The sequence below is a fragment of the Lampetra fluviatilis genome, chromosome 60 (genome assembly GCF_964198595.1).
Source record: "Lampetra fluviatilis chromosome 60, kcLamFluv1.1, whole genome shotgun sequence".
NCBI lineage: Eukaryota > Metazoa > Chordata > Hyperoartia > Petromyzontiformes > Petromyzontidae > Lampetra > Lampetra fluviatilis.
In genome coordinates, this window is record NC_136334.1 from 7,259,799 (window position 1) to 7,287,681 (window position 27,883).

Sequence of the window (27,883 nt, forward strand, 5' to 3'; positions counted from 1 at the left end):
ACTCTCACACACACTCACACACATACACTCTCACACACACACAGTCTCACACACACACACACTCTCACACTCTCACAGTCACACACTCTCACACACACTCACACACATACACTCTCACACACACACTCTCACACACACACAGTCTCACACACACACACACTCTCACACACACTCACACACATACACTCTCACACACACTCTCTCACACACACACACACTCTCACACACGCACTCTCACACTCTCACAGTCACACACTCTCACACACACTCACACACATACACTCTCACACACACACAGTCTCACACACACACTCTCACACACACACTCTCACACACACACTCTCACACACATACACTCTCACACACACACACACTCTCACACACACAGTCTCACACACACACACTCTCACACACACACATACACTCTCACACACACACTCTCACACACACACTCTCACACACATACACTCTCACACACACACACACTCTCACACACACAGTCTCACACACACACACTCTCACACACACACATACACTCTCACACACACACTCTCACACACACACAGTCTCACACACACACACACTCTCACACACGCACTCTCACACTCTCACAGTCACACACTCTCACACACACTCACACACATACACTCTCACACACACACTCTCACACACACACGCTCTCACACACACACAGTCTCACACACACACACTCTCACACACGCACTCTCACACTCTCACAGTCACACACTCTCACACACACTCACACACATACACTCTCACAGTCACACACTCTCACACACACACTCTCACACACACTCACACACACACACTCTCACACACATACACTCTCACAGTCACACACACACACTCTCACAGTCTCACACACACACACAGTCTCACACACACAGTCTCACACACACACAGTCTCACACACCCTCACACTCTCACAGTCACACACACACACTCTCACACACACACAGTCTCACACACCCTCACACTCTCACAGTCACACACACACACTCTCACACACACACAGTCTCACACACCCTCACACTCTAACATACGGGGGGGGGCGGTGGGGGGTTGAGGGAACGCCCTGGATTCTCAACATCCCTCCCATCTCTCATCAGAACGGCGCGATCCACCCACAATACCCCCCCCACCACCCCAACACCCCACCACACCCACCACCACTCCACCACACCCCACAACACTCCAGCCACCCCCCACCACACCCCACAACACTCCAGCCACCCTGACTCCCCCTCTCAGTATCTCTCCCCTCGCTCTCTCGCTCTCTCTCGCAGCCTCTCGCGCGGAGCCTCCGAGCCTCATTCCATCGCCACCTCGTCTCAATATCGCCACCACCACCACAACCACCACCACCACCACTAACCACCACCACCACCAGCACCACCGCCGCCATGCGCTGCTCCCTGAGTCTGTGCGCGCTGCTGCCCGTCCTGCTGCTGCTCCTGCTGCAGCCTGCAGCCTGGGTGGAAGGTACGGGAAGGGTGGTGGTGGTGGTGGTGGACACGCCGGTGGTGGTGGTGGACACGCTGGGGTGGTGGTGGTGGTGGGGGTGGTGGTGGGGGTGGTGGTGGTGGGGGTGGTGGTTGGGGTGGTGGTGGTGGTGGGGGTGGTGGTGGTGGGGGTGGTGGTTGGGGGGGTGGTGGTGGGGGTGGTGTTGGTGGTGGGGGTGGTGGTGGTGGGGGTGGTGGTGGGGGTGGTGTTGGTGAGGGTGGTGGGGGTGGTGTTGGTGGTGGTGGACACGCTGTGGACATTGAGGGATAGGGGTTCGATTGGGTGACAAGGTGGAACTTGGGGCGGAGAGCGCAGGAGGGTAGAGGGTGACGCGGGGGGTGACACTGGGGGTGACACGGGGGGTGACGGTGGAGTGAACACGGGGGGGGGGGGGGTGACACTGGGGGTGACACGGGGGGTGACGGTGGAGTGAACACGGGGGGGGGTGACACGGGGGTGACGGTGGAGTGAACACTGGGGGGTGGGGGAGCGTGGCGCAGGGGTGGACAATGTAAAGGATAATGGGTGACGAGGAGGACTGGAGGTGGACACTGGTAGAGGGGACACGGGGAGACACGGGGAGACAGAGAGACACGACGTGAGCCAACGGTGATACTTGTTGATGGCGATGATGTTGATGTGTTGTTGATGTTGTTGATGGTGTTGATGTTGATGTGTTGTTGATGTTGTTGATGGTGAGCGAGGGACCGAGTTCTTCGTGGGTGAGGGCTGAGTTAGTGGTTGAGTGAGTGAGTGGTTGAGTGAGTGATTGAGTGAGTGGTTGAGTGAGTGAGTGATTGAGTGAGTGGTTGAGTGAGTGAGTGATTGAGTGAGTGGTTGAGTGAGTGTGTGGTTGGGTGAGTGGTTGAGTGAGTGAGTGATTGAGTGAGTGGTTGAGTGAGTGAGTGAGTGGTTGAGTGAGTGAGTGAGTGGTTGAGTGAGTGGTTGGGTGAGTGAGTGACTGGGTCAGCAACTGGTTGGGTGAGTGGTTGAGTGAGTGAGTGGTTGGGTGAGTGGTTGAGTGAATGAGTGAGTGGTTGGTTGGGTGAGTGGTTGAGTGAGTGAGTGGTTGAGTGAGTGAGTGGTTGAGTGAGTGAGTGGTTGGGTGAGTGGTTGAGTGAGTGAGTGGTTGGTTGGGTGAGTGGTTGAGTGAGTGAGTGGTTGAGTGAGTGAGTGGTTGAGTGAGTGGTTGGCTGAGTGACTGGGTCAGTAATTGGTTGAGTGAGTGAGTGGTTGGGTGAGTGGTTGAGTGAGTGAGTGGTTGAGTGAGTGGTTGGGTGAGTGAGTGACTGTGTCAGTAACTGGTTGAGTGAGTGAGTGGTTGAGTGAGTGGTTGAGTGAGTGAGTGGTTGGGTGAGTGGTTGAGTGAGTGAGTGAGTGGTTGGTTGGGTAAGTGGTTGAGTGAGTGAGTGGTTGAGTGAGTGAGTGGTTGGGTGAGTGGCTGAGTGAGTGAGTGGTTGGGTGAGTGGCTGAGTGAGTGAGTGGTTGAGTCAGTGAGTGGTTGAGTGAGTGAGTGGTTGAGTGAGTGGTTGGCTGAGTGACTGGGTCAGTAATTGGTTGAGTGAGTGAGTGGTTGGGTGAGTGGTTGAGTGGTTGAGTGAGTGAGTGGTTGAATGAGTGGTTGGGTGAGTGAGTGACTGGGTCAGTAACTGGTTGAGTGAGTGAGTGGTTGAGTGAGTGAGTGGTTGGGTGAGTGGTTGAGTGAGTGAGTGGTTGAGTGTATGGTTGGGTGAGTGACTGGCTGAGTGAGTGAGTCACTGGTTCAGTAAGTGGTTGAATGAGTGAGTCGTTTGGTGAGTGAGTGGTGAGTGGTTGAGTGAGTGAGTGGTTGGGTGCGTGGTTGGGTGAGTGACTGGGTGAATGAATGGTTCGTGAGTGAGTTGGTGAGTGTTGGGGTGATATATTGTGTGAGTGTTTTAGTGAGTGTGTGGGTGAGTGATTGGTTTGGTTGTTGAGTGAGTGGGTGAGCGAGTCGTTAGGTGACTGGTTGGATGAGTGGTTGAGTGAGTGGTTGGGTGAGCGACTGGGTGGGTGAGTGACTGGGTGAGTCGTTGACTGAGTGAGTCACTCAGTGAGTGGTTGAGTTAATCGTTGATTGAGTGGTTGAGTGAGTGAGTCGTTGGGTAAGTGAGTGGGTAAGTGGTTGAGTAAGTTAGTGTTTGGGTGAGTGGTTGGGTGACTGACTGGGTGAGTGAGTGGTTGGGTGATGTAGTGAATGAGTGAGTGAATTATTGTGAGTGCGTGGTTGGGTGATAGTGTGAGTGTTTGGGGGCGTGTTTTAGTGTGTGTGGGTAAGTGGTTGAGTTATTGAGTGAGAGGGTTAGTGAGTGAGTTAGTTTCAGTGAGTGACTCAATGGTCAGTGAGTTGTTGGGTGAGTGGTTGGGTGCGTGATTGAATGAGTGGTTGGGTAAGTGAGTGGTTGAGTGAGTGAATCGTTGGATGAGTGACTGGATGAGTGAGTGACTGGGCGAGTGAGTGGGCGAGTGAGTGAGTCATTCGTTGGGTGAGTGAAAGACTGGGTGAGTGACTGGGTGAGTGAGTGGGCGAGTGAGTGAGTCAATCGTTGGGTGAGTTGCTGGGTGAGTGAGTGACTGGGTGAGTGAGTGACTGGGTGAGTGAGTGAGTGACTGGGTGAGTGAGTGACTGGGTGAGTTTATGTGTGAGTCAGTGACTGGATGAGTTGCTGGGTGAGTGAGTGACTGGGTGAGTTGATGTGTGAGGGAGTGAGTAAGTGACTGGGTGAGTTGCTGGGTGAGTGAGTGACTGGGTGAGTTGCTAGGTGAGTTGCTGGGTGAGTGAGTGACTGGGTGAGTGAGTGAGTGAGTGACTGGGTGAGTTTATGTGTGAGTCAGTGACTGGATGAGTTGCTGGGTGAGTGAGTGACTGGGTGAGTTGCTGGGTGAGTGAGTGAGTGACTGGGTGAGTTGCTGGGTGAGTGAGTGACTGGGTGAGTTGCTAGGTGAGTGAGTGACTGGGTGAGTGAGTGACTGGGTGACTGAGTGAGTGAGTGACTGGGTGAGTGAGTGACTGGGTGAGTTGCTAGGTGAGTTGCTGGGTGAGTGAGTGACTGAGTGAGTGAGTGACTGGGTGAGTGAGTGAGTGAGTGACTGCGTGAGTGAGTGACTGAGTGAGTGAGTGAGTGACTGAGTGAGTGAGTGAGTGACTGGGTGAGTGAGTGAGTGAGTGACTGGGTGAGTGAGTGACTGAGTGAGTGAGTGACTGAGTGAGTGAGTGAGTGACTGGGTGAGTGAGTGAGTGAGTGGGTGAGTGAGTGACTGGGTGAGTGAGTGAGTGAGTGACTGGGTGAGTGAGTGACTGAGTGAGTGAGTGACTGAGTGACTGAGTGAGTGAGTGACTGGGTGAGTGACTGGGTGAGTGAGTGACTGAGTGAGTGAGTGACTGGGTGAGTGAGTGACTGGGTGAGTGCCGATGCTCCGGATGGTTTAACACAAACAAAGCAACACTCTCCGGGCCATGGCCCGACGTTTCGGGCTATGGCCCTCTTTCACAGCACATTCAGAGCGCTAGAGATGTAGGGCTGTGTTGTTGTTGTTTGTATATTTACATCGCTGCCAACGCAGCAGCAGCAGCTGCGTCAGCATAAGCGGATAGAATGTGAGTCTCTGTACAGTGATGTGTGGGGAGCGGTGGCGCTGTGGTTAGCGCGCCATTTGTTGCTCCGAACCAGGCGAACCGAGTTCCATCCCCGCTCACGACCCCAACAGCGGGTGCCTCCCCCCCTAGGTCGACTCAGCATTAAATGAGTACCTGGTGCGGTGTGTAAGCGAACATCGCCACTGGGGAGACAAAGGCGGTCAGGGCGTGGTGGTGCTGGCCACCCACCCCCTCGTGTGCCTGTGCTACTGCTGCTGCTACTCGCTAACAGCACTTGGCCCCAACAGCCTGCTGAGGCTACACGGGGGACCTTTGTGTAACGAGCAGGAGACTGGTCACGCAGTGTAATTGTGAATAATGTGAGAGTTTGTGTAAATTTGTGGTTTAATTTCATAAACTGTTGCACGGTAGTGGGCACCACCCCTGCTCCCAAACAGCACTTGCCCCTACAGCCTGTTGAAGGCTACACGGGGGACCTTTGCTTCATGATGTTGAACCCGTAACGCAGGTTACGGGGTGGACTGTGTAGCTGTAGTAGGGGTGTGGTGAGTGGTGAGGGTCTCACACTCACTCACCACTGACCACTCACCATCACCACTCGCCATCACCACTCACCATCACCACTCACCATCACCATCACCACTCACCATCACCACTCACCATCACCACTCACCATCACCACTCACCATCACCACTCACCATCACCACTCACCACTCTCCCCTCTCTGTTTTCCAGGTCAACGCAGTAAAGGCAAAGGTGAGCTCCATCTCTGCAGCTCACCCACAACAATCTCACCACAACAACAACATCAACCTCACCCACAACAACAACCTCACCACAACAACAATCTCACATCGCCATGGTAACACGTGAGCCACACAGCCGGGAGGGACCTGGGTTCGATTCCCAACTCTGACGTCTTCCTGTGAGGAGTGCGAATCGCCCCCCCCCTGTCCTACAGACTTAGTGTCAGTGTGTGTGTGTCATAGTGTGTCAGTGTGTGTGTGTGTGTCATAGTGTGTCACAGTGTGTGTGTGTCATAGTGTGTCAGTGTCAGTGTGTGTCATAGTGTGTCATAGTGTGTCACAGTGGAGGCCCGCATGCCCAGCCACCGCATGCCCAAACAGCTTTTGTTCGGGCGGATCGAGGGGGCTAAACGGGCGCGGCACAGGCTAGAGAAGAGATGGAGTGATGTGGTACAGGAGGACGTGGAGCTGAGTGGACTTGCCGACGACTGGTACCAGCGGTGTCAAGATCGGCCTCAGTGGAGGAGGCTTGTGAAGGACGCTACTGGGCAGTTGGAGGCAGTCGCCCTCCAACAACAACGGAGGGCGGAGGAGCGACGCTCACAACAACGAGCGGAGCGCCGGGTGGCTAAAGCACAGCGAGTTGGCACAGTAGGGGGCACAGGTGGTGCATCAGCCAGTCATCTCGGTCATCTCAGTCAGTCGACCCGTGGCACCTGGGTCTGCCCCGTGACCTCCTGCCAGCGAGCGTTCGACACTTCACGTGGCCTCAATGTGCACTTGGCCTGGCACAAGCGTCTTGGTGATGTCACCGCCACTTAGTGGCGAATGGCGGTTGTTATTTACACTATGAGACATCTCCTTTACCAGTGGCAAAATATAGTAATAGACTTTTACTCTTTCAACTGGTACAAAAACTGACACCTTTATACAAGGCATCATGTTTGCAATAACCACAACACAAGCAGTCAAAATGCAAACAAAAAGAAACAACTCTGATAATGATAATGATGTGCACTGTCCTTGAAGTTGATTGGTCCACACCCGAGACAGCTTTTCTTAGAGCCTAGTCTCCATTGGTGTTGGACCATATGACGCCAAAAGGCGTACAACTCAAAAACAGCGCACTATCAGAGTATTGAGAGCTCGGGGTTAAGCATTTACACTATAAAGGTGTCAGTTTTTGTACCAGTTGAAAGGGTAAAAAGCTATTACTATATTTTGCCACTGGTAAAGGTGTGTCGGTGTGTCGGCCAAACCCACATTGCAAATGAATTCTGAACAAAAAACAAAAAATATTTAATCGCCTGCAAATCCCTCAACCGGGGGATGTCACGAGCATCAGCAGCATCAACGCTTCCAAGCCCCTGACTCCTGCAAACTTGGCAGGACCCTCTTGAAAGCGAGTCACGAGATTCAGTGAGGGTCAAAATCGTAAATAAATATGATGTTGATGATGATGATCAAACGGTCTCCGTTCTTGCAGATTTTGACGATGACGATCTGCTGGGATATGTCAACGAAAAGTGTAAGTGACGCGTGCGTGTAAACATCCACACTGGGGGAGGAGACAAAGGCGGCCGGGCGTGGTGCTAGTCACAGCACTCCACCACATCGCTAAACTGCTGCTTACTCGCTAACTGCACTTGCCCCAACAGTCTGTTGAGGCTACACGGGGGAGCTTTGTCTTTTTGGGCAGCGTAACGCTGCTGCTGAATAATCACGTGTACAGTATACATAGACTGCATTTGTTTTGAGTCGCAGCACTGCTAACAACACTGGCCCAAGCACAAACACTGGCCCGGTTTCGACGATCAGGGTATCATCAGCAGGCAGGCTTGGCTTGAATCAACGCTGGCACCCCACCCCCGCCCCCCACCCCCCACCCCCCACCCCTCACCCCTCCCACTCTCACAACACTTTAAAATGTTTGACTGAAAACTTTCGTGACTGCAGGAATCCACATTCTTCGGCTCTTTCGGTAAAGTCACGTCGGTAGAAAATAATAAAATCAAAATAATAAAAATTATAAAAATAAAAAAAAGTTTTTTTTATGAAAACCAAAAACTCACGGTTTTAATAAAATGTGTTAACTTCATAATTTTATTGTTTTTATTTTTTATAATTTTCTATCTACGTGACTCTCACACTTTGTTCGGCAATGTTTGACCGGAGGAATAAATACGAACACGTATTTATTTCACCGCACCACGGGGGAGGCTGCCAACGAGCGGCAACCGCCATTCCGATGAGGATGCGACCTCCACTCCAACCTCGAGAGAGCGACGAACACGTGGGGCCGATTTAAAAACCCGGAGTAAACACCCTCCCACTCACCCTCCCACTCACTCACTCTCTATCCCACTCACTCACTCTATCCCACTCACTCTCCCACTCACCCTCCCACTCACCCTCCCTCCCACTCACCCTCCCTCCCACTCACTCTCCCACTCACTCACCCTCCCACTCACCCTCCCACTCACCCTCCCACTCACCCTCCCACTCACTCACTCTCCCACTCACTCACTCACTCTCCCACTCACTCACTCTCCCACTCACTCACTCTACCACTCACTCTCTATCCCACTCACCCTCCCACTCACCCTCCCACTTACCCTCCCACTCACTCTCCCACTCACCCTCCCACTCACCCTCCCTCCCACTCACCCTCCCATTCACCCTCCTACCCTCCCACTCTCCCACTCACCCTCACACTCACCCACTCACCCTCCCACTCACCCTCCCACTCACTCTCCCACTCACTCTACCACCCATCCTCCCACTCACTCACTCTCCCACTCACTCAGTCACTCTCCCTCCCACACTCACTCACTCTCCCATTCACTCTCCTTCCAGGTTTCCCTCTCACCCCCTCCCACTTTCCCTCCCCCGCCTCTCCCTCCCCGCATCACATCCTCTCCCCTCTCACCCCTCTCCACCCTCACTCCCTTCCCTCATCCACCTACATCACATCCTCTCCCCCCACCCACCCACCTCGCCTACCCCTCCCCACCATCCTGCGTGATGTACCCTCGCCCCCTCCCCCCCTCTCTCTCTGCCTCATCTCCCGCACTCTGCCATTGCCTCTCGCTCCGCCGCCTTCCACCACCCCCTCCCTCCCCTCCCTCCCCTCCCTCCCCTCCCTCCCCTCCCTCCCCTCCCTCCCCTCCCTCCCCTCCCTCCCCTCTCTTCTTCTTCCCGACATCCCCTCCCCCTCACCCCTCTCCCCCCTCACCCCTCCCTCTCACCCCTCTCCCCTCACCCCCCTCTCCACCTCTCCACTCCACGTCACCTCCCAATCCTCATCTTCAACAAGACCAACTGCGCCCGTTCTTAAGTGTTGGGGAGCGGTGGTGCAGCGGTTAGCGCTACACCGCGCTACGAGCACCGGGGACAGAGACCGCTTACGGCCAACACCACCAACACCACCACCAAAACAACCAACACCACTACCAACACCACCACCAACACCAACACCACCACCAACAACACCACCGCCAACCCCACCACCAACACTACCACCAACAACACCAACACCACCACCAACACCACCACCACCAACACCACCACTACCAACACCACAACACCACCACCAACACAACCAACACACCACCAACACCACCAACACCACCACCACCAACTCCACCACCACCAACTCCACCAACATCACCACCACCAACATCAGTGGCAGATTACCTGAACCGGTCCTGGGCCTCCCCTAGGCCGACTCAGCCTAAAAAAATGAGTAACTTGGTGCGGTGTGTAGTAAACATCGCCACTGGGGGAGAGACAAAGGCGGCCGGGCGTGGTGCTGGCCACCCACCCCCTCGTGTGCCACAGTGCCGGTAGCCTTCATAGGTGCTGCTGCTGCTGATGATTATTCGCTACTAACAGCACTTGGCCCGACAATTCTGTGTGGGCTACTCGGGGGATCTTTGTTTCTAGTGGGTGTGGGCTGTGTCTGGGCAGTGTACAGGCTTGCATTGTACGGGAATGTGTGTGTCTGTGTGTGTGTCTGTGTGTGTGTGTCTGTGTGTGTTTGTCTGTGTGTGTGTGTCTGTGTGCGTGTCTGTGTGTGTGTGTCTGTCTGTGTGTGTTTATGTGTGTGTGTGTGTGTCTGTGTGTGTGTGTCTATGTGTGCATGTCTGTGTGTCTTTGTGTGTGTGTGTCTGTGTGCGTGTATGTGTGTGTGTTTATGTGTGTGTCTGTGTGTGTGTCTGTGTGTGTGTGTCTGTGTGTGTGTGTCTGTGTGTGTGTGTCTATGTGTGTGTCTGTGTGTGTGTGTCTGTGTGTGTGTGTTTATGTGTGTGTCTGTGTCTGTGTGTGTGTGTGTCTGTGTGTGTGTGTGTGTCTGTGTGTGTGTCTGTGTGTGTGTCTGTGTGTGTGCGTGTGGGGAGTGGTAGTGCAGCAGTTAGCGCTGCGCTGCGCTATGAACCTGGCGACGTGAGTTCGATTCCCGCTCACGGCCAACACCGGTGACGATTATCTGAACCGGTCCCGGGCCTCCCCTAGGTCGACTCAGCCTCAAATGAGTAGCTGGTGCGGTGTGTGAACATCACCACTAGGGAAACAAAGGTGGGAGTGGTGCTGTCCACCCACCCTCCCTCTCGCTACTAACAGCACTTGGCCCAGCAGTGTGCGTGGGCTACACGGGGGAGCTTTGTCTGCGTGCTTCGTGAGAAGTTCATTTTCACAGAGCCTGGGGGCAATGGGGGCAGTGGGGGGAGGGGCGGGGTCCAGGAGGGGTGTGAAGTTGGTGGTGGTGTTAGTGGTGGTGTTAGTGGTGGTGCTGGTGATCTTAGTGGTGGTGGTGTTAGTGGTGGTGGTGGTGTTGGTGGTGTTAGTGGTGGTGTTAGTGGTGGTGATGTTAGTGGTGGTGGTGGTGATCTTAGTGGTGGTGGTGTTGGTGGTGTTAGTGGTGGTGTTAGTGGTGGTGATGTTAGTGGTGGTGGTGGTGATCTTAGTGGTGGTGGTGGTGTTGGTGGTGTTAGTGGTGGTGTTAGTGGTGGTGATGTTAGTGGTGGTGGTGGTGTTAGTGGTGGTGGTGTTAGTGGTGGTGATGTTAGTGGTGGTGGTGGTGTTAGTGGTGGTGATGTTAGTGGTGGTGGTGGTGATCTTAGTGGTGGTGGTGGTGTTGGTGGTGTTAGTGGTGGTGTTAGTGGTGGTGATGTTAGTGGTGGTGGTGGTGTTAGTGTGGTGGTGGTGATGTTAGTGGTGGTGGTGTTAGTGGTGGTGGTGATCTTAGTGGTGGTGGTGGTAGTGGTGGTGATGTTAGTGGTGGTGATGGTAGTGATGGTGGTGATCTTAGTGGTGGTGGTGGTAGTGGTGGTGATGTTAGTGGTGGTGATGTTAGTGGTGGTGGTGTTAGTGGTGGTGGTGATGGTAGTGATGGTGGTGATGTTAGTGGTGGTGGTGTTAGTGGTGGTGATGTTAGTGGTGGTGGTGATGTTAGTGGTGGTGATGTTAGTGGTGGTGGTGATGTTAGTGGTGGTGATGTTAGTGGTGGTGGTGGTGTTAGTGGTGGTGTTAGTAGTGGTGGTGGTGATCTTAGTGGTGGTGGTGTTAGTGGTGGTGGTGGTGTTAGTGGTGGTGATGTTAGTGGTGGTGGTGGTGTTAGTGGTGGTGTTAGTAGTGGTGGTGGTGATCTTAGTGGTGGTGGTGTTAGATGGTGGTGGTGTTAGTGGTGGTGGTGTTAGTGGTGGTGGTGGTGTTAGTGGTGGTGGTGGTGTTAGTGGTGGTGATGTTAGTGGTGGTGGTGGTGTTAGTGGTGGTGTTAGTAGTGGTGGTGGTGATCTTAGTGGTGGTGGTGTTAGTGGTGGTGGTGTTAGTGGTGGTGGTGGTGTTAGTGGTGGTGGTGTTAGTGGTGGTGATGTTAGTAGTGGTGGTGTTAGTGGTGGTGGTGTGATGGTGGTGATGTTAGTGGTGGTGGTGTTAGTGGTGGTGGTGGTGTTAGTGGTGATGTTAGTGGTGGTGGTGTGATGGTGGTGATGTTAGTGGTGGTGGTGGTGTTAGTGGTGGTGGTGTTAGTGGTGGTGGTGGTGTTAGTGGTGGTGGTGTTAGTGGTGGTGGTGTTAGTGGTGGTGATGTTAGTGGTGGTGGTGTTAGTGGTGGTGGTGGTGTTAGTGGTGGTGGTGTTAGTGGTGGTGATCTTAGTGGTGGTGGTGTTAGTGGTGGTGATGTTAGTGGTGGTGTTAGTGGTGGTGGTGTTAGTGGTGGTGGTGGTGTTAGTGGTGGTGATGTTAGTGGTGGTGGTGATGGTAGTGATGGTGGTGATGTTAGTGGTGGTGGTGTTAGTGGTGGTGGTGTGATGGTGGTGGTGATGGTAGTGATGGTGGTGATGTTAGTGGTGGTGGTGTTAGTGGTGGTGATGTTAGTGGTGGTGGTGATGGTAGTGATGGTGGTGATGTTAGTGGTGGTGGTGTTAGTGGTGGTGGTGTTAGTGGTGATGTTGTTAGTGGTGGTGATGTTGTTAGTGGTGGTGATGTTGTTAGTGGTGTGGTGGTGCTGTGATGGTGGTGTGATGGTGGTGATGTTAGTGGTGGTGGTGGTGTGATGGTGGTGGTGGTGATGTTAGTGATGGTGGTGCGATGGTGGTGATGTTAGTGGTGGTGTTAGTGGCGGTGGTGTGGTGGTGCTGTGATGGTGATGCTAGTGGTGGTGGTACTGTGATGTTAGTGGTGTGGTGGTGCTGTGATGGTGCTGTGATGGTGGTGTGATGTTGGTATGTGTGGTGGTGGTACTGTGATGGTGGTGCGATGGTGGTGCGATGGTGCTGTGATGGTGCTGTGATGGTGGTGCGATGGTAGTGATGGTGGTGGTACTGTGATGGTGGTGGTGATGTTGATGGTGATGTTGATGTTTTTTTTCTTCACAGCGACACCAAAGCCCCCAAAGGGACGAGGCTCAGGTGATACTCACCACCACCTCACCACCTACTCACCACCTACTCACCACCTACTCACCACCACCTCACCACCACCTCACCACCACCTCACCACCTACTCACCACCTACTCACCACCACCTCACCACCTACTCACCACCACCTCACCACCACCTCACCACCACCTCACCACCTACTCACCACCTACTCACCACCTACTCACCACCACCTCACCACCTACTCACCACCACCTCACCACCTACTCACCACCACCTCACCACCTACTCACCACCACCTCACCACCACCTCACCACCTACTCACCACCTACTCACCACCACCTCACCACCACCTCACCACCACCTCACCACCTACTCACCACCACCTCACCACCTACTCACCACCTACTCACCACCACCTCACCACCACCTCACCACCTACTCACCACCACCTCACCACCACCTCACCACCTACTCACCACCTACTCACCACCACCTCACCACCTACTCACCACCACCTCACCACCTACTCACCACCTACTCACCACCACCTCACCACCACCTCACCACCTACTCACCACCACCTCACCACCACCTCACCACCACCTCACCACCTACTCACCACCTACTCACCACCACCTCACCACCACCTCACCACCTACTCACCACCACCTCACCACCACCTCACCACCTACTCACCACCACCTCACCACCACCTCACCACCACCTCACCACCTACTCACCACCTACTCACCACCACCTCACCACCACCTCACCACCTACTCACCACCACCTCACCACCACCTCACCACCTACTCACCACCTACTCACCACCACCTCACCACCTACTCACCACCTACTCACCACCACCTCACCACCACCTCACCACTACCTCACCACCACCTCACCACTAACAACATCACCACCTCACCACCACCTCACCACCACCTCACCACCTACTCACCACCACCTCACCACCACCTCACCACCTACTCACCACCACCTCACCACCTACTCACCACCACCTCACCACCTACTCACCACCACCTCACCACCTACTCACCACCACCTCACCACCTACTCACCACCACCTCACCACCACCTCACCACTACCTCACCACCACCTCACCACTAACAACATCACCACCTCACCACCACCTCACCACCACCTCACCACCTACTCACCAACTCACTATCTCACTACCTACTACTCACCACCTACTCACCACTTACTCACCACCACCTCACCACCACCTCACCACCTACTCACCACCTACTCACCACCTACTCACCAACTCACTATCTCACCACCACCTCACCACCACCTCACCACCACCTCACCACCTACTCACCACCTACTCACCAACTCACTATCTCACTACCTACTCACCACCTACTCACCACCTACTCACCACCTACTCACCACCTACTCACCACCTACTCACCACCACCTCACCACCTACTCACCACCTACTCACCACCTACTCACCACCTACTCACCACCTACTCACCACCTACTCACCACCTACTCACCACTAACAACATCACCACCTCACCACCACCTCACCACCTACTCACCAACTCACTATCTCACTACCTACTACTCACCACCTACTCACCACTTACTCACCACCACCTCACCACCACCTCACCACCTACTCACCACCACCTCACCACCTACTCACCACCTACTCACCACCTACTCACCAACTCACTATCTCACCACCACCTCACCACCACCTCACCACCACCTCACCACCACCTCACCACCTACTCACCACCTACTCACCAACTCACTATCTCACTACCTACTCACCACCACCTACTCACCACCTACTCACCACCTACTCACCACCACCTCACCACCACCTCACCACCTACTCACCACCTACTCACCACCTACTCACCACCTACTCACCACCTACTCACCACCTACTCACCACCTACTCACCACCTACTCACCACCTACTCACCACCTCCTCACCACCTCCTCACCATCTCCTCACCACCTCCTCACCACCTACTCACCACTTACTCACCACCTACTCACCACCTACTCACCACTTACTCACCACCACCTCACCACCTACTCACCACCACCTCACCACCTACTCACCACCACCTCACCACCTACTCACCACTTACTCACCACCACCTCACCACCTACTCACCACCACCTCACCACCTACTCACCACCACCTCACCACCTACTCACCACCTTCTCACCACCACCTCACCACCTACTCACCACCACCTCACCACCTACTCACCACCACCTCACCACTAACAACATCACCACCTCACCACCACCTCACCACCACCTCACCACCACCTCACCACCTACTCACCAACTCACTATCTCACTACCTACTACTCACCACCTACTCACCACTTACTCACCACCACCTCACCACCACCTCACCACCTACTCACCACCACCTCACCACCTACTCACCACCTACTCACCACCTACTCACCAACTCACTATCTCACCACCACCTCACCACCACCTCACCACCACCTCACCACCTACTCACCACCTACTCACCACCTACTCACCAACTCACTATCTCACCACCACCTCACCACCACCTCACCACCACCTCACCACCTACTCACCACCTCACCACCACCTACTCACCACCTACTCACCACCTACTCACCACCACCTCACCACCTTCTCACCACCTACTCACCACCTACTCACCACCTACTCACCACCTACTCACCACCTCCTCACCATCTCCTCACCACCTCCTCACCACCTACTCACCACTTACTCACCACCTACTCACCACCTCCTCACCACCTACTCACCACCTACTCACCACCTACTCACCACCTTCTCACCTCCTGCCCCCCCAGACTTCTCTGATGATGATCTCATCGCGCTCGGACCCAACAAGCCCCCCCCAAAGACACCAGGTAACCATGGCGACCGCGTGGTGTGCGTGGTGTGGTGTGTGCGGTGTGGTGTGTGGTGTGTGTGGTGTGTGTGGTGTGCGTGTGTGGTGTGTGTGGTGTGTGTGGTGTGGTGTGTGGTGTGTGTGGTGTGTGCGGTGTGGTGTGTGGTGTGTGCGGTGTGCGTGTGTGGTGTGCGTGTGTGGTGTGTGTGGTGTGTGCGGTGTGTGCGGTGTGGTGTGTGTGTGGTGTGGTGTGTGTGGTGTGTGTGGTGCTGTGTGTGTGGTGCGGTGTGGTGTGTGTGGTGTGTGCGGTGTGGTGTGTGGTGTGTGTGGTGTGGTGTGTGTGGTGTGTGTGGTGTGTGTGGTGTGTGTGATGCGTGTGATGCGTGTGGTGTGTGTGGTGTGGTGTGTGTGGTGTGTGTGGGGTGTGTGGTGTGTGTGGTGTGGTGTGTGTGTGGTGTGGTGTGTGTGGTGTGTGTGGTGTGGTGTGTGTGGTGTGTGTGGTGTGGTGTGTGTGGTGTGTGTGGTGTGTGTGATGTGTGTGATGCGCGTGGTGTGTGTGGTGTGTGTGGTGTGGTGTGTGTGGTGTGTGTGGTGTGTGTGGTGTGGTGTGTGTGGTGTGCTTTATTGACCTGGTCAAGGCCTATGATACCATCAGTAGGACTGGGCTCTGGGTTGTTCTTCGTGCTTTCGGAGTCCCTGACCCTCTGCTCACGATCATTAAGGACCTTCATGATGGTGAGCGGGCCCGGGTAAAACTACGTGGCCGGGAGTCGGAGCCTTTCCCTGTACACCTTGGGGTGCGACAGGGATGTCCTCTGGCTCCCACATTATTTAACATCTATTTCGACTGCGTAGTTCGTGAAGCCTTCAATAGCTGTACCGGGGGAATTACCATTTGGTACAGATATAATGGGAGGCTGATCGACGCCCGGGTGCGATCAAGGGATGGCTCCCTATTGGTCAACCACGTTATGTATGCCGATGATTTGGTAATAGCTGCTCATTCAGAAGAGGAGTTGGAGACGCTGCTGCTGAGACTGGAGTGTGCCACTAAGAGGTGGGGCCTTACCATCAGCCCCACCAAAACTAAGCACCTGCCTGGGTATTTTGTACCATCGGGCACTCCGCCCCCACAACTCCCAATCGGTGATGGGGCAGTTGTGGAGAGAGTAGAGAGTTTCCCATACCTGGGCAGTGTGCTCATGACCGGCTCCAGTTTATCAGCAGAGGTCTCACTCCGAATCAGTCGAGCGGCAATATCTTTTCATCGGTTGCGTAACGCTGTGTGGAAGCTACCTGGTCTGTCGCTCCGCACGAAGCTTCAGGTCTTCTCGGCCACGGTCATTCCCTCCCTTCTCTACGCTTGCGAAACGTGGACCCCCCTAGTGGAGCATCTTCGCCGGTTGGAAACATTTAGGCTGGCCTGCCTACGATCCATCCTGGGTTTAACCAGGCTGGATTGTGTGAGGAGCTCACAAGTCCTTGAAAGATCTGGGCAAAGTCCCATCAGTGAGCTCCTCCGGCAGGCAAGGCTGCGTTGGCTGGGTCATGTAGCCCGCATCCCCAGCCACCGCATGCCTAAACAGCTTTTGTTCGGCCGGATCGAGGGGGCTAAACGGGCGCGGCACGGGCTAGAGAAGAGATGGAGTGATGTGGTACAGGAGGACGTGGAGCTGAGTGGACTTGCCGATGACTGGTACCAGCGGTGTCAAGATCGGCCTCAGTGGAGGAGGCTCGTGAAGGACGCTACTGGGCAGTTGGAGGCAGTCGCCCTCCAACAACAACGGAGGGCGGAGGAGCGACGCTCACAACAACGAGCGGAGCGCCGGGTGGCTAAAGCACAGCAAGTTGGCACAGTAGGGGGCACAGGTGGTGCATCAGCCAGTCATCTCGGTCATCTCGGTCAGTCGACCCGTGGCACCTGGGTCTGCCCCGTGACCTCCTGCCAGCGGGCGTTCGACACTTCACGTGGCCTCAAGGTGCACATGGCCTGGCACAAGCGTCGTGGTGACGTCACCGCCACTTAGTGGCGAATGGCGGTTGTTGTGGTGTGTGTGGTGTGTGTGGTGTGCGTGGTGTGGTGTGTGTGGTGTATGTGTTGTGTGTGGGATAGGGAGCGGTGGTGTAGCGGTTAGCGCCACGCTGCGCTACGAACCTGGCGACCAGAGTTCGATTCCCGCTCACGGCCAACACCGGTGACGAATATCTGAACCGGCCCTGGGCCTCCCCTAGGTGGACTCAGCCTCAAATGAGTACCTGGTGCGGTGTGTAGTAAACATCGCCACTGGGGAGACAAAGGCGGCCGGGCGTGGTGCTGGTCACCCACCACCTCGTGTGCCGTGCCGGCCTTCATAGGTGCTGCTCGCTAACAGCACTTGCCCCTACAGTCTGTTAACAGCTTGCTGGGGGTTCTTTGTCTCTGCGTGTCTCAACAGCTCAAGTTCAGCCCAACCAAGGGAGCGGACCGTCCGGTAATTGCAACGCACGTGCCAGGCTAGGTTCACTCAGCCCCCCGGGGCGAGCGAGAGAACGCGAGCCGCCAGCGTGCAGAATCGCTTTCACGAACCGAATTGCCACTCATGATTGTCGAGGTTAAATTTCGATTTAAAGCTTCTTTCGTGACTGCAGGGATTCATCTTCTTGGTTCTTTCGGTAAAGTCACGTAGAAGGGAAATAATAAAAAAATAAAAATAAAACATAATCAAATAATTCTCACGACGTTTCGGCCACAACGCAAGCAGCCATCCTCAGGTGAAGAACAGGTCTGTCGGAAAGACAGCGTCTGTCGGGAAGACAGCCTGGGGTGTTTCATTCAGACGCTGTCTTTCCGACAGACCTGTTCTTCACCTGAGGACGGCTGCTTGCGTTGTGGCCGAAACGTCGTGAGAATTGTATTTTATTATGTTTTATTTTTATTATTTTACTATTTCCCTTCTACGGGACTTTACCGAAAGAACCAAGAAGATCGTCGAGGTTGTTTTGGTCGGGGCTTGATCGCTTGAATATAAATGTGTGTCGTGAAACCCGCCACCACCCGGCACAGCCGACTTCGTGAGGTTTGGTGTCACCTAAAACAGAACTTGGCCAATTCGTCACCGGTGTAGCGACTGGCTGGGAGACGTTCATTCTTGTAGGCAGTTCTTATTCTTGGGTTTTTTCGGTAAAGTCACGTAGGTAAAAAATGAAAATTATTAAAAGTAAAATAAAATAAAAATAAAAATCACGACGTTTCGGAGGCAACACAAGCTTCCGTCTTCAGGTGGAACCGTCACAGCACGATTGCTGTATCAAGTGAGAGAAATTCCAAGAAACAGTATTTGTTTGACCTTGTTATCTCGGCATCTCTCTAGGAAGGCCAGCATCTCGAGAAGCTGTGACTTTGTGTCTCGTTGTCTGTTAGAAACTCTCACAGATAGGTGGAATTCCTCTCCGTAGAGGCTATTAATTCTAGATTTGAAGCTTTCGTGACTGCAAGGATTCATATTCTTGGCAACGAGACAAGAAGTCACAGCTTCTCGAGACGCTGGCCTTACTTGATACAGCAATCGTGCTGTGACGGTTCCACCTGAAGACGGAAGCTTGTGTTGCCTCCGAAACGTCGTGATTTTTATTTTAGATTTTTATTTTACTTTCAATAATTTGAATTTTTTACCTACGTGACTTTACCGAAAAAACCCACAGACTTTGAATCCTTGCAGTCACGAAAGCTTCAAATCTAGAATTGTAGGCAGTTCTTTTATTCAACAGAGCACCCTTTGCACAGCACACACCCTCCGCTGGAAAGACGCTCTCCTCCCTCCCGTCTATCAACAACTCTGCTTCAATGTCTTGACGTAAAGCTTTCGTGACGGCAGAGATTCATATTCTTGTTGCGCGAGCCATGGAAACGCGACGCCAGGCTGTGTCCACTGGAACAATCGGTTGCACGCAATCACAAAAGTTGACCCTGCAACCGGAGTTGTTGACGAGCCACTCCACTCGACTGGAGTAGGCTCCACTTGAACTTGAGTCGACTGGAGTTGCGTGGACCCTGGAAACTCAGCGTCGAGCCGTGTTCCACCGTGACAATCGGTTGCACGCAACCACAAAGTTGACCGTGCAACTGGAGTTGTTGACGCGTGCGAGGGCGAGCGAGTGGGTTTGGTTCACGAAGCCATCCAGATTTATAAACATACCTTCAACCGAGAAGATGGATACGAATTGAGCAGTCATTGGAAGGATGTTATTAACCAGGTAATAGCCTAACTGCTTTGTAGTGTAAAATTTCGATTTAAAGCTTTCGTGACTGTAGGGATTCATCTTCTTGGTTCTTTCGGTAAAGTCACGTAGAAGGGAAATAATAAAATAATAAAAATATTAAACATAATAAAATAATTCTCACGACGTTTCGACCACAACGCAAGCAGCCGTCCTCAGGTGAAGAACAGGTATGTCGGAAAGACAGCGTCTGAATGAACACCACCAAGCTTGGCAGCGTATATTTAAGCTGGGTTGGAGGGGGAAGGGCGCCTTGACAAAGGAATTTGCATATCTTGATATGGGGGAATTTGCATATCTTTATATGCAAATTCCTTTGTCAAGGCGCCCTTCCCCCTCCAACCCACTCCAACCCAGCTTAAATATACGCTGCCAAGCTTGGTGGTGTTCATTCAGACGCTGTCTTTCCGACAGACCTGTTCTTCACCTGAGGACGGCTGCTTGCGTTGTGGCCGAAACGTCGTGAGAATTGTATTTTATGATGTTTTATTTTTATTATTTTATTATTTCCCTTCTACGTGACTTTACCGAAAGAACCAAGAAGATGCTTTGCAGTGAGTATCGTCTATCACGTCTGCCTGGTACCACTACACCATGCAGCTCTATCGCCCTCCCCCTCTCTTACCTATGTAATATATTACCACGGCAACCCTCTTTCCCACTTGAGCAAAACATTTTTTTGCTGTGGTTTTCCCACCTAGTGATGATGATTGTGTTGCAATCGAAACGCCGTGGTTTAATTTATTTTATTTTATACCTACGTGACTTTACCGAAAGAACCAAAGTGCATGATGTTCTAGTTATGATCGTGATGTGATGGTTATGACGATAATGCCACGGTTGTGATGATGATCATGATGTCATGGTTATGATGATGATCATGATTGTGATGTCATGGTTATGATGAAGATGATGATCATGACATCATAGTTGTTATGATGATCGTGATGTCATGGTTATGATTGTGATGATGATCGTGATGCCATGGTTGTGATCACTGTTGTTGTTGTGTAGGAAGTTTCAGTGACAGTGACTTGGGTGGTGGTGGCCAAGGTGGCAGCAACACCGGTGAGCAACACGCGTGTCTGCATGCGTGTGCGTGTCTGCATGCGTGTGCGTGTCTACATGCGTGTGCGTGTCTGCATGCGTGTGCGTGTCTGCATGCGTGTGCGTGTCTGCATGCGTGTGCGTGTCTGCATGCGTGTGCGTGTGCATGCGTGTGCGTGTCTGCATGCGTGTGCGTGTTTACATGCGTGTGCGTGTCTGCATGCATGTGCGTGTCTACATGCGTGTGCGTGTCTGCATGTGTGTGCGTGTTTGTCTGCATGCGTGTGCGTGTCTGCATGCGTGTGCGTGTCTGCATGCGTGTGCGTGTCTGCATGCGTGTGCGTGTCTGCATGCGTGTGCGTGTCTGCATGCGTGTGCGTGTCTACATGCGTGTGCGTGTCTGCATGCGTGTGCGTGTCTACATGCGTGTGAGGTCTTGGGGGAGTGTAGCGGTCAGCGCTACGAAACCCGGCGACCCGAGTTCGATTCCCGCTCACGGCACAACGCCGGTGACGATTATCTGGACCGGTCGTGGGCCTCCCCCTAGGTCGACTCAGCCTCAAATGAGCACCTGGTGCGGTGTGTCGTAAACATCGTCACTGGGGGGGGAGAGACAAAGGTGGCCGGGCGTGGTGCTGGCCCCCCACCCCCTTCGTGTGCCACAGCGCCGGCCTTCGCTGGCGCCGCTACTCGCTAACGGCACTTGCCCCAACGGCCCAGTAAAGGCTGCGCGGGGGACCTTTGTCTCTGTGTACGTGTTTACCGCTCGGCTGTCTTAACGCCGCTGTCTGTCTGCTGTTGTTTTGCAGGTCAAGGGGGTAAGGCTGGCGGCGGCGGCTATGGCCAGGGTGGTGGTGGTGGCCAGGGTGGTGGTGGTGGTGGCGGCTATGGGCGTGGTGGACAGGGTGGTGGTGGAGGCTATGATCAGGGTGGTCGTGGTGGACAAGCCGGAGGTGGCTATGGCCGCGGTGGACAGGCTGGTGGTGGAGGCGGCTATGGTCAGGGTGGACAAGCTGGTGGTGGCTATGGCCAGGGTGGTGGTGGACAAGCTGGTGGAGGCGGCTATGGTCAGGGTGGACAAGCTGGTGGTGGTGGCTATGGTCAGGGTGGACAAGCTGGTGGTGGTGGCTATGGCCGCGGTGGACAGGCTGGTGGTGGTGGCTATGGTCAGGGTGGACAAGCTGGTGGTGGTGGCTATGGCCGCGGTGGACAGGCTGGTGGTGGTGGTGGAGGCTATGGTCAGGCTGGCCGTGGTGGACAAGCTGGTGGTGGTGGCTATGGTCAGGGCGGCTATGGACACGAGGACTACGGTAAACACTCTCAGCGGCAGCCGTCGTTGCCAGCCCCGGTCTCTCGGAGGTGACGGGGGACGGGTGGTGAATCTCCGAACACGCCGATGAGCGGCGGGGCGTGGGCTCGCTGAGTTTCCATGGACAACTCGAGTCAGATCCCAGTCAGCTCCCAGTCAGATCCCAGTCAGCTCCCAGTCAGATCCCAGTCAGCTCCCACTCAGATCCCAGTCAACGGCGGTGGACTCGAATTGACTCCGTTAGTCTCGAGTGAGCTCCAGTCGACTGTAGGCGACTGGAGTTGCGTGAGCCATGGCAACGCGGCGCCAGGCTGTGTCCACTGGAACAATCGGTTGCACGCAACCACAAAAGTTGACCCTGCAACCGGAGTTGTTGACGAGCGACTCGACTCGATTGGAGTAGACTCAACTGGAACTCGAGTCGACTGGACTAGTTTCCACTCGACTCCAGCTGACTGGAGTAGACTCAACTTGAACTTGAGTCAGTCGACTGGAGTTGCGTGGACCCTGGAAACTCAACGTCGGGCCGTGTTCCACCGTGACAATCGGTTGCACGCAACCACAAAGTTGACCGTGCAACCGGAGTTGTTGACGCGTGCGAGGGCGAGCGAGTGGGTTGCATGCAACTGGTTGCCTGGGTTTGTGGGCCTTCCCCCTCCCCCCCCCCGAGTTGAGACAAAGCTAAAGCGCCCACACTTTACCCTACAGGAACTGGACAGAACCCAGATACGGCGGACAACTATGGTATGTCACGTGTGTGCGTGTGTGTGGTGTGTCATGTGTGTGGTGTGCATGCATGCGTGTGTGTGCGTGGTGTGCATGCATGCGTGTGCGCGTGCGGTAGTGCGGGGAGCGGTGGTGCAGCGGTTAGCGCAACGCTGCGCTACGAACCCGGCGACCCGAGTTCGATTCCCGGCTCAGGGCCAACAACCGGTGACGATTATCTGAACCGGTCCTGGGCCTTCCCTAGGTCGACTCAGCCTCAAATGAGTACCCGGTGCGGTGTGTAGTAAACATCGCCACCGGGGAGACAAAGGCGGCCGGGCGTGGTGCTGGCCACCCACCCCCTCGTGTGCCGTGCCGGCCTTCATAGGCGCTCGCTAACAGCACTTGCCCCTACAGTCTGTTAAGGCTACACGGGGGGGGGGGGTCTGGTTTTTTGTGTGTTCGTGTGAACGCATGCGTGTGTGTGTGCATGTGTGTTCGTGTGCGTTTGTGTGCTTGTACACCTGTGTGTGTGTGTGTGTTGTGCATGCACACATACATACACACATGCACACACACATACACACATGCATGGGGAGCGGTGGGGCAGGGGTGGGCGCGCTTCACTACGAACCACCCAGCGAGACAATTTCTGTGGGAATGTGCGTGACTGATTGTGTGTGTGACTGATTGTGGTGTGTTACTGTGGCCACGTGTGTGTGTGTGTGACTGATTGTGTGTGTGACTGTGCGTGCCTGTGCGTGACTGGGCGTGTATGTGTGTGACTGTGCGTGACTGTGTGACACTTTGGCCGTGTGTGTGACTGTGCGTGACTGTTACCACTAAACCACGACGGAAATATGTAATTAATAAGCTTGTGCCGGAGGCCCCGAGGGGACAGGCGTCTATGGCCAAACCCGATTTGGCCAAACCCGATTTGGCCAAACCCGATTTGGCGGAGCCAGGAGATTGAATCTTTACCCTCGGGGCTCCTCCAGAAACAACGAAAAGCCACTACGAATGGCCACGTGGAATGTTCGAACGTTCACTGCGGAGGAGAGGCTGCCGCTCCTCTAGCGGGAGCTGGACCGGTACCGCCTGGATCTCTGTGGCATTCAGGAGGTCCGGTGGACCGGCTCTGGCTCCTGCCACCATGAGGGGTGGACAGTCCTCTACTCGGGGCAGGAGACTGCCAAACAACAGGGTGTGGCTCTTCTTCTGAACAAAATAATGAAGGGGGCGTGGGAGCGTGGCGGTGAGGAGTGGGAAGCTGTAAGCCCCAGGCTACTTTGAGCTCGCCTTCCCATCAACCGGAGATGAGGAGTGGTGGTCGTGGTTACTTATGCCCCCACCGAAGACAGAGCCATTCCCTGTACACCTTGGAGTGCGACAGGGATGTCCTCTGGCTCCCACATTATTTAACATCTATTTCGACCACGTAGTTCGTGAAGCCTTCAATAGCTGTACCTGAGGAATTTCCATTTGGTACAGACACAATGGGAGGCTGATCGATGCCCGGGTGCGGTCAAGGGATGGCTCTCTATTGGTCAACCACGTTATGTATGCCGATGATTTGGTAATTGCTGCTCATTCAGAGGAGGAGTTGTAGCCGCTGCTGTTGCTGAAACTGGAGTTTGCCACTAAGAGGTGGGGCCTTACCATCAGCCCCACCAAAACTAAGCACCTGTCTGGGTATTTTGTACCATCGAACACTCCACCTCCACAACTCCCAATCGGTGAATGGGCAGTTGTGGAGAGAGTGGAGAGTTTCCCATACCTGGGCAGTGTGCTCATGACGGGCTCCGGTTTAACAGCAGAGGTCTCACTCCGAATCAGTCGAGCGGCAATATCTTTTCATCGGTTGCGTAACGCTGTGTGGAAGCTACCTGGTCTGTCGCTCCGCACGAAGCTTCAGGTCTTCTCGGCCACGGTCATTCCCTCCCTTCTCTACGCTTGCGAAACGTGGACCCCCCTAATGGAGCATCTTCGCCGGTTAGAAACATTTAGGCTGGCCTGCCTACGATCAATCCTGGGTTTAACCAGGCTGGATTGTGTGAGGAGCTCACAAATCCTTGAAAGATCTGGACAAAGTCCCATCGGTGAGCTCCTCCGGCAGGCAAGGCTGCGTTGGCTGGGTCATGTAGCCCGCATGCCCAGCCACCGCATGCCCAAACAGCTTTTGTTTGGCCGGATCGAGGGGGCTAAACAGGCGCGGCACGGGCTAGAGAAGAGATGGAGTGATGTGGTACAGGAGGACGTGGAGCTGAGTGGACTTGCCGATGACTGGTACCAGCGGTGTCAAGATCGGCCTCTATGGAGGAGGCTCGTGAAGGACGCTGCTGGGCAGTTGGAGGCAGTCGCCCTCCAGCAACAACGGAGGGCGGAGGAGCGACGCTCACAACAACGAGTGGAGCGCGGGGTGGCTAAAGCACAGCAAGTTGGCACAGTAGGGGGCACAGGTGGTGCATCAGCCAGTCGTCTCAGTCAGTCGACTCGTGGCACCACCTGGGTCTGCCCCTTGACCTCCTGCCAGCGGGCGTTCGACACTTCACGTGGCCTCAAGGTGCACATGGCCTGGCACAAGCGTCTTGCCGGTTGTTGTGTAACAATGTGTGACTGTGGCCGTGTGTGTGTGTGACTGTGCGTGACTGTGCGTGACTGTGCGTGACTGTGTGTGACTGTGGCCCTGTGTGTGTGTGTGTGTGACTGTGTGTGTGATGGTGCGTACCAGGTGCGGTGCTAATTTGGATCTCTGAGCATTACGAGCTGCTGCTGATCTTTGCCTCTAGATTCCTGCTGGACGAAGGGGAGGTGGGGCCCGGTAGGTGCGGGAGGGAGAGAGAGAGAGAGCCACTCACACGGAGAGCGCACCAGGCACCCTGGCTCACACACACACACGTGACTCTCTCTGTGTGTGTCTGTGTCTGTCTCTCTGTGTGTGTCTCTCTGTGTGTGTCTCTCTGTGTCTCTCTCCGTGTCTCTCTCTGTGTCTCTCTCCGTGTCTCTCTCCGTGTCTCTGTGTCTCTCTCTGCTCCCCCATCTCTGTCTCTCTCTGCTCCCCCCCTCTCTGCTCCCCCCCCTCTCTCTGCCCCCCCTCTCTCCGCCCCCCTCTCTCTGCCCCCCCTCTCTCTTTACCCCCTCCCTCTCTGCCCCCCCTCTCTCTCCCCCCCCCCTCTCTCTCCCCCCCCTCTCTCTCCCCCCCTCTCTCTGCCCCCCCTCTCTCTCTGCCCCCCCTCTCTCTCTCTCTGCCCCCCCTCTCTCTCCCCCCCCTCTCTCTTTACCCCCTCCCTCTCTGCCCCCCCTCTCTCTCTCTCTGCCCCCCCTCTCTCTCTGCCCCCTCTCTCTCTCCCCCCCCCCTCTCCCCCCCCTCTCTACCCCCCCCCCTCTCTCTGCCCCCCTCTCTCTCCCCCCCCTCTCTCTGCCCCCCCTCTCTCTCTGCCCCCCCCCTCTCCCCCCCCCTCTCTCTGCCCCCCTCTCTCTCCCCCCCTCTCCCCCCCCCCTCTCTCTGCCCCCCCTCTCTCTCCCCCCCCCTCTCTCCCCCCCCTCTGCCCCCCCTCTCTCTCTGCCCCCTCTCTCTCCCCCCCCCTCTCTCCCCCCCCTCTGCCCCCCCTCTCTCCCCCCCCTCTGCCCCCCCTCTCTCTCTGCCCCCTCTCTCTCCCCCCCCCTCTCCCCCCCCCCCTCTGTACCCCCTCTCTCTCCCCCCCCTCTCCCCCCCCCTCTCTCTGCCCCCCTCTCTCTCCCCCCCCCTCTCTCCCCCCCCTCTGCCCCCCTCTCTCTCTGCCCCCTCTCTCTCCCCCCCCCCTCTCCCCCCCCCCTCTGTACCCCCTCTCTCTCCCCCCCCCCCTCTCCCCCCCCCCCTCTGTACCCCCCCTCTTTCTCCCCCCTCCTCCCTCTGCCCCCCCCCCTGCCCCCCCCCTCTGCCCCCCAGGCGGGAACACGAAGGTGTCCCCCGGGGCGTCTGCGGGCATCGCGGGCGGAGTGGTCGCGGCTGTCGTGGCGGCCATCTCGGCCTTCATCGCCTACAAGCGGCGCCAGGGACGCGGTCAGCCTCACATCCTGCTCGACAACAACAACAGCAACCACAATCACAACAATCACAACAACCACAACAACAACAATCTCGACAACAGCAGCCACAATCACAACAATCACAACAACAATCTCGACAACAACCACCACAACAACCACCACCACCGCAGCAATCAGCACGACCTAATCCCTGATCGCGCTCGACACGTTCCACACCAACGTCACTTAGCGTGTCCTTAGCGTGCCACGTGCACGGCGCGCGACGTTTCGGGCGACGACCCCCCGTCAGAGCGCACATGCACAGGTCACTCGTGAAAGAAGGGCCGTTGCCTGAAACGTCGCCCGTTAACAAACCTGGCGACCCGGGGTTCGATTCCCGCTCACGGCCGCCCACACCACCGGTGACGATTCTCTGAACCCGACCTGGGACTCCCCTAGGTCGACTCGGCCTCGAAACGAGTACCCGGTGCGTTGTTGGTAAAAACATCGCCACTGGGGGAGACAAAGGCGGCCGGGCGTGGTTTTTTCCGGCCACACCACCCCCTCGTGTGCCACAGTGCCGGCCTTCGTATGTGCTTCTCGCTAACAGCACTTGCCCCGACAGTCCGTTAGAGGCTACACGGGGGACCTTCGTCTTTGTTTCTTGGTGTCGGCGTGCTCCGTGCACCACCCCCAGACGGGTCGCTTGGCCCTGCCGAGTCGTCTGCGGGGTGATCTTTAACACCTCCAAAATCCCCGTGTGGTGTCCCCCATGTGGTGCCCCCCGTGGTGTGCAGGCGTGGCGGGTCCTGGAGGGGTCCCAGGGCAGCCGCAGCAGCAGCAGGGGTCCGGGGGCAACAGTGAGTGACCCCCTCCCCTTCCCTC

General features: G+C 55.3%; 1 protein-coding gene across 9 annotated transcripts; it reads left to right on the plus strand.

Moving 5' to 3' along the window:
* The first annotated feature begins 1,195 nt into the window (after positions 1 to 1,195).
* On the plus strand, positions 1,196 to 27,883 carry LOC144950990 (uncharacterized). Of its 9 annotated transcripts, XM_078881186.1 has the most exons (12): positions 1,199 to 1,503; positions 5,877 to 5,897; positions 7,374 to 7,415; positions 12,762 to 12,794; positions 15,632 to 15,691; positions 18,108 to 18,143; positions 20,944 to 20,997; positions 21,786 to 22,286; positions 22,994 to 23,029; positions 25,722 to 25,811; positions 26,919 to 27,032; positions 27,796 to 27,883. In XM_078881186.1, exons 1-12 carry the CDS (start codon positions 1,425 to 1,427, stop codon positions 27,864 to 27,866), a joined length of 1,137 nt encoding a protein of 378 aa, XP_078737312.1. In that variant the 5' UTR covers positions 1,199 to 1,424; the 3' UTR covers positions 27,867 to 27,883. The 9 variants fall into 9 exon arrangements, 8 of the variants coding, with proteins under 8 accessions (XP_078737318.1, XP_078737312.1, XP_078737313.1 ...); XR_013640434.1 differs by lacking the exon at positions 27,796 to 27,883 and having other exon boundaries at positions 1,196 to 1,503; positions 21,786 to 22,335; positions 26,919 to 27,031; XM_078881187.1 differs by lacking the exon at positions 22,994 to 23,029.

Coding starts and splice junctions, on each gene's coding strand:
- LOC144950990 (XM_078881186.1), top strand. CDS start 1,425: ATGCGCTGCTCCCTGAGTCTGTGCGCGCTGCTGCCCGTCCTGCTGCTG. Junction 5,898..7,373: donor TCAACGCAGTAAAGGCAAAG/GTGAGCTCCATC, acceptor CCGTTCTTGCAG/ATTTTGACGATGACGATCTG. Junction 7,416..12,761: donor GGGATATGTCAACGAAAAGT/GTAAGTGACGCG, acceptor TTTTCTTCACAG/CGACACCAAAGCCCCCAAAG.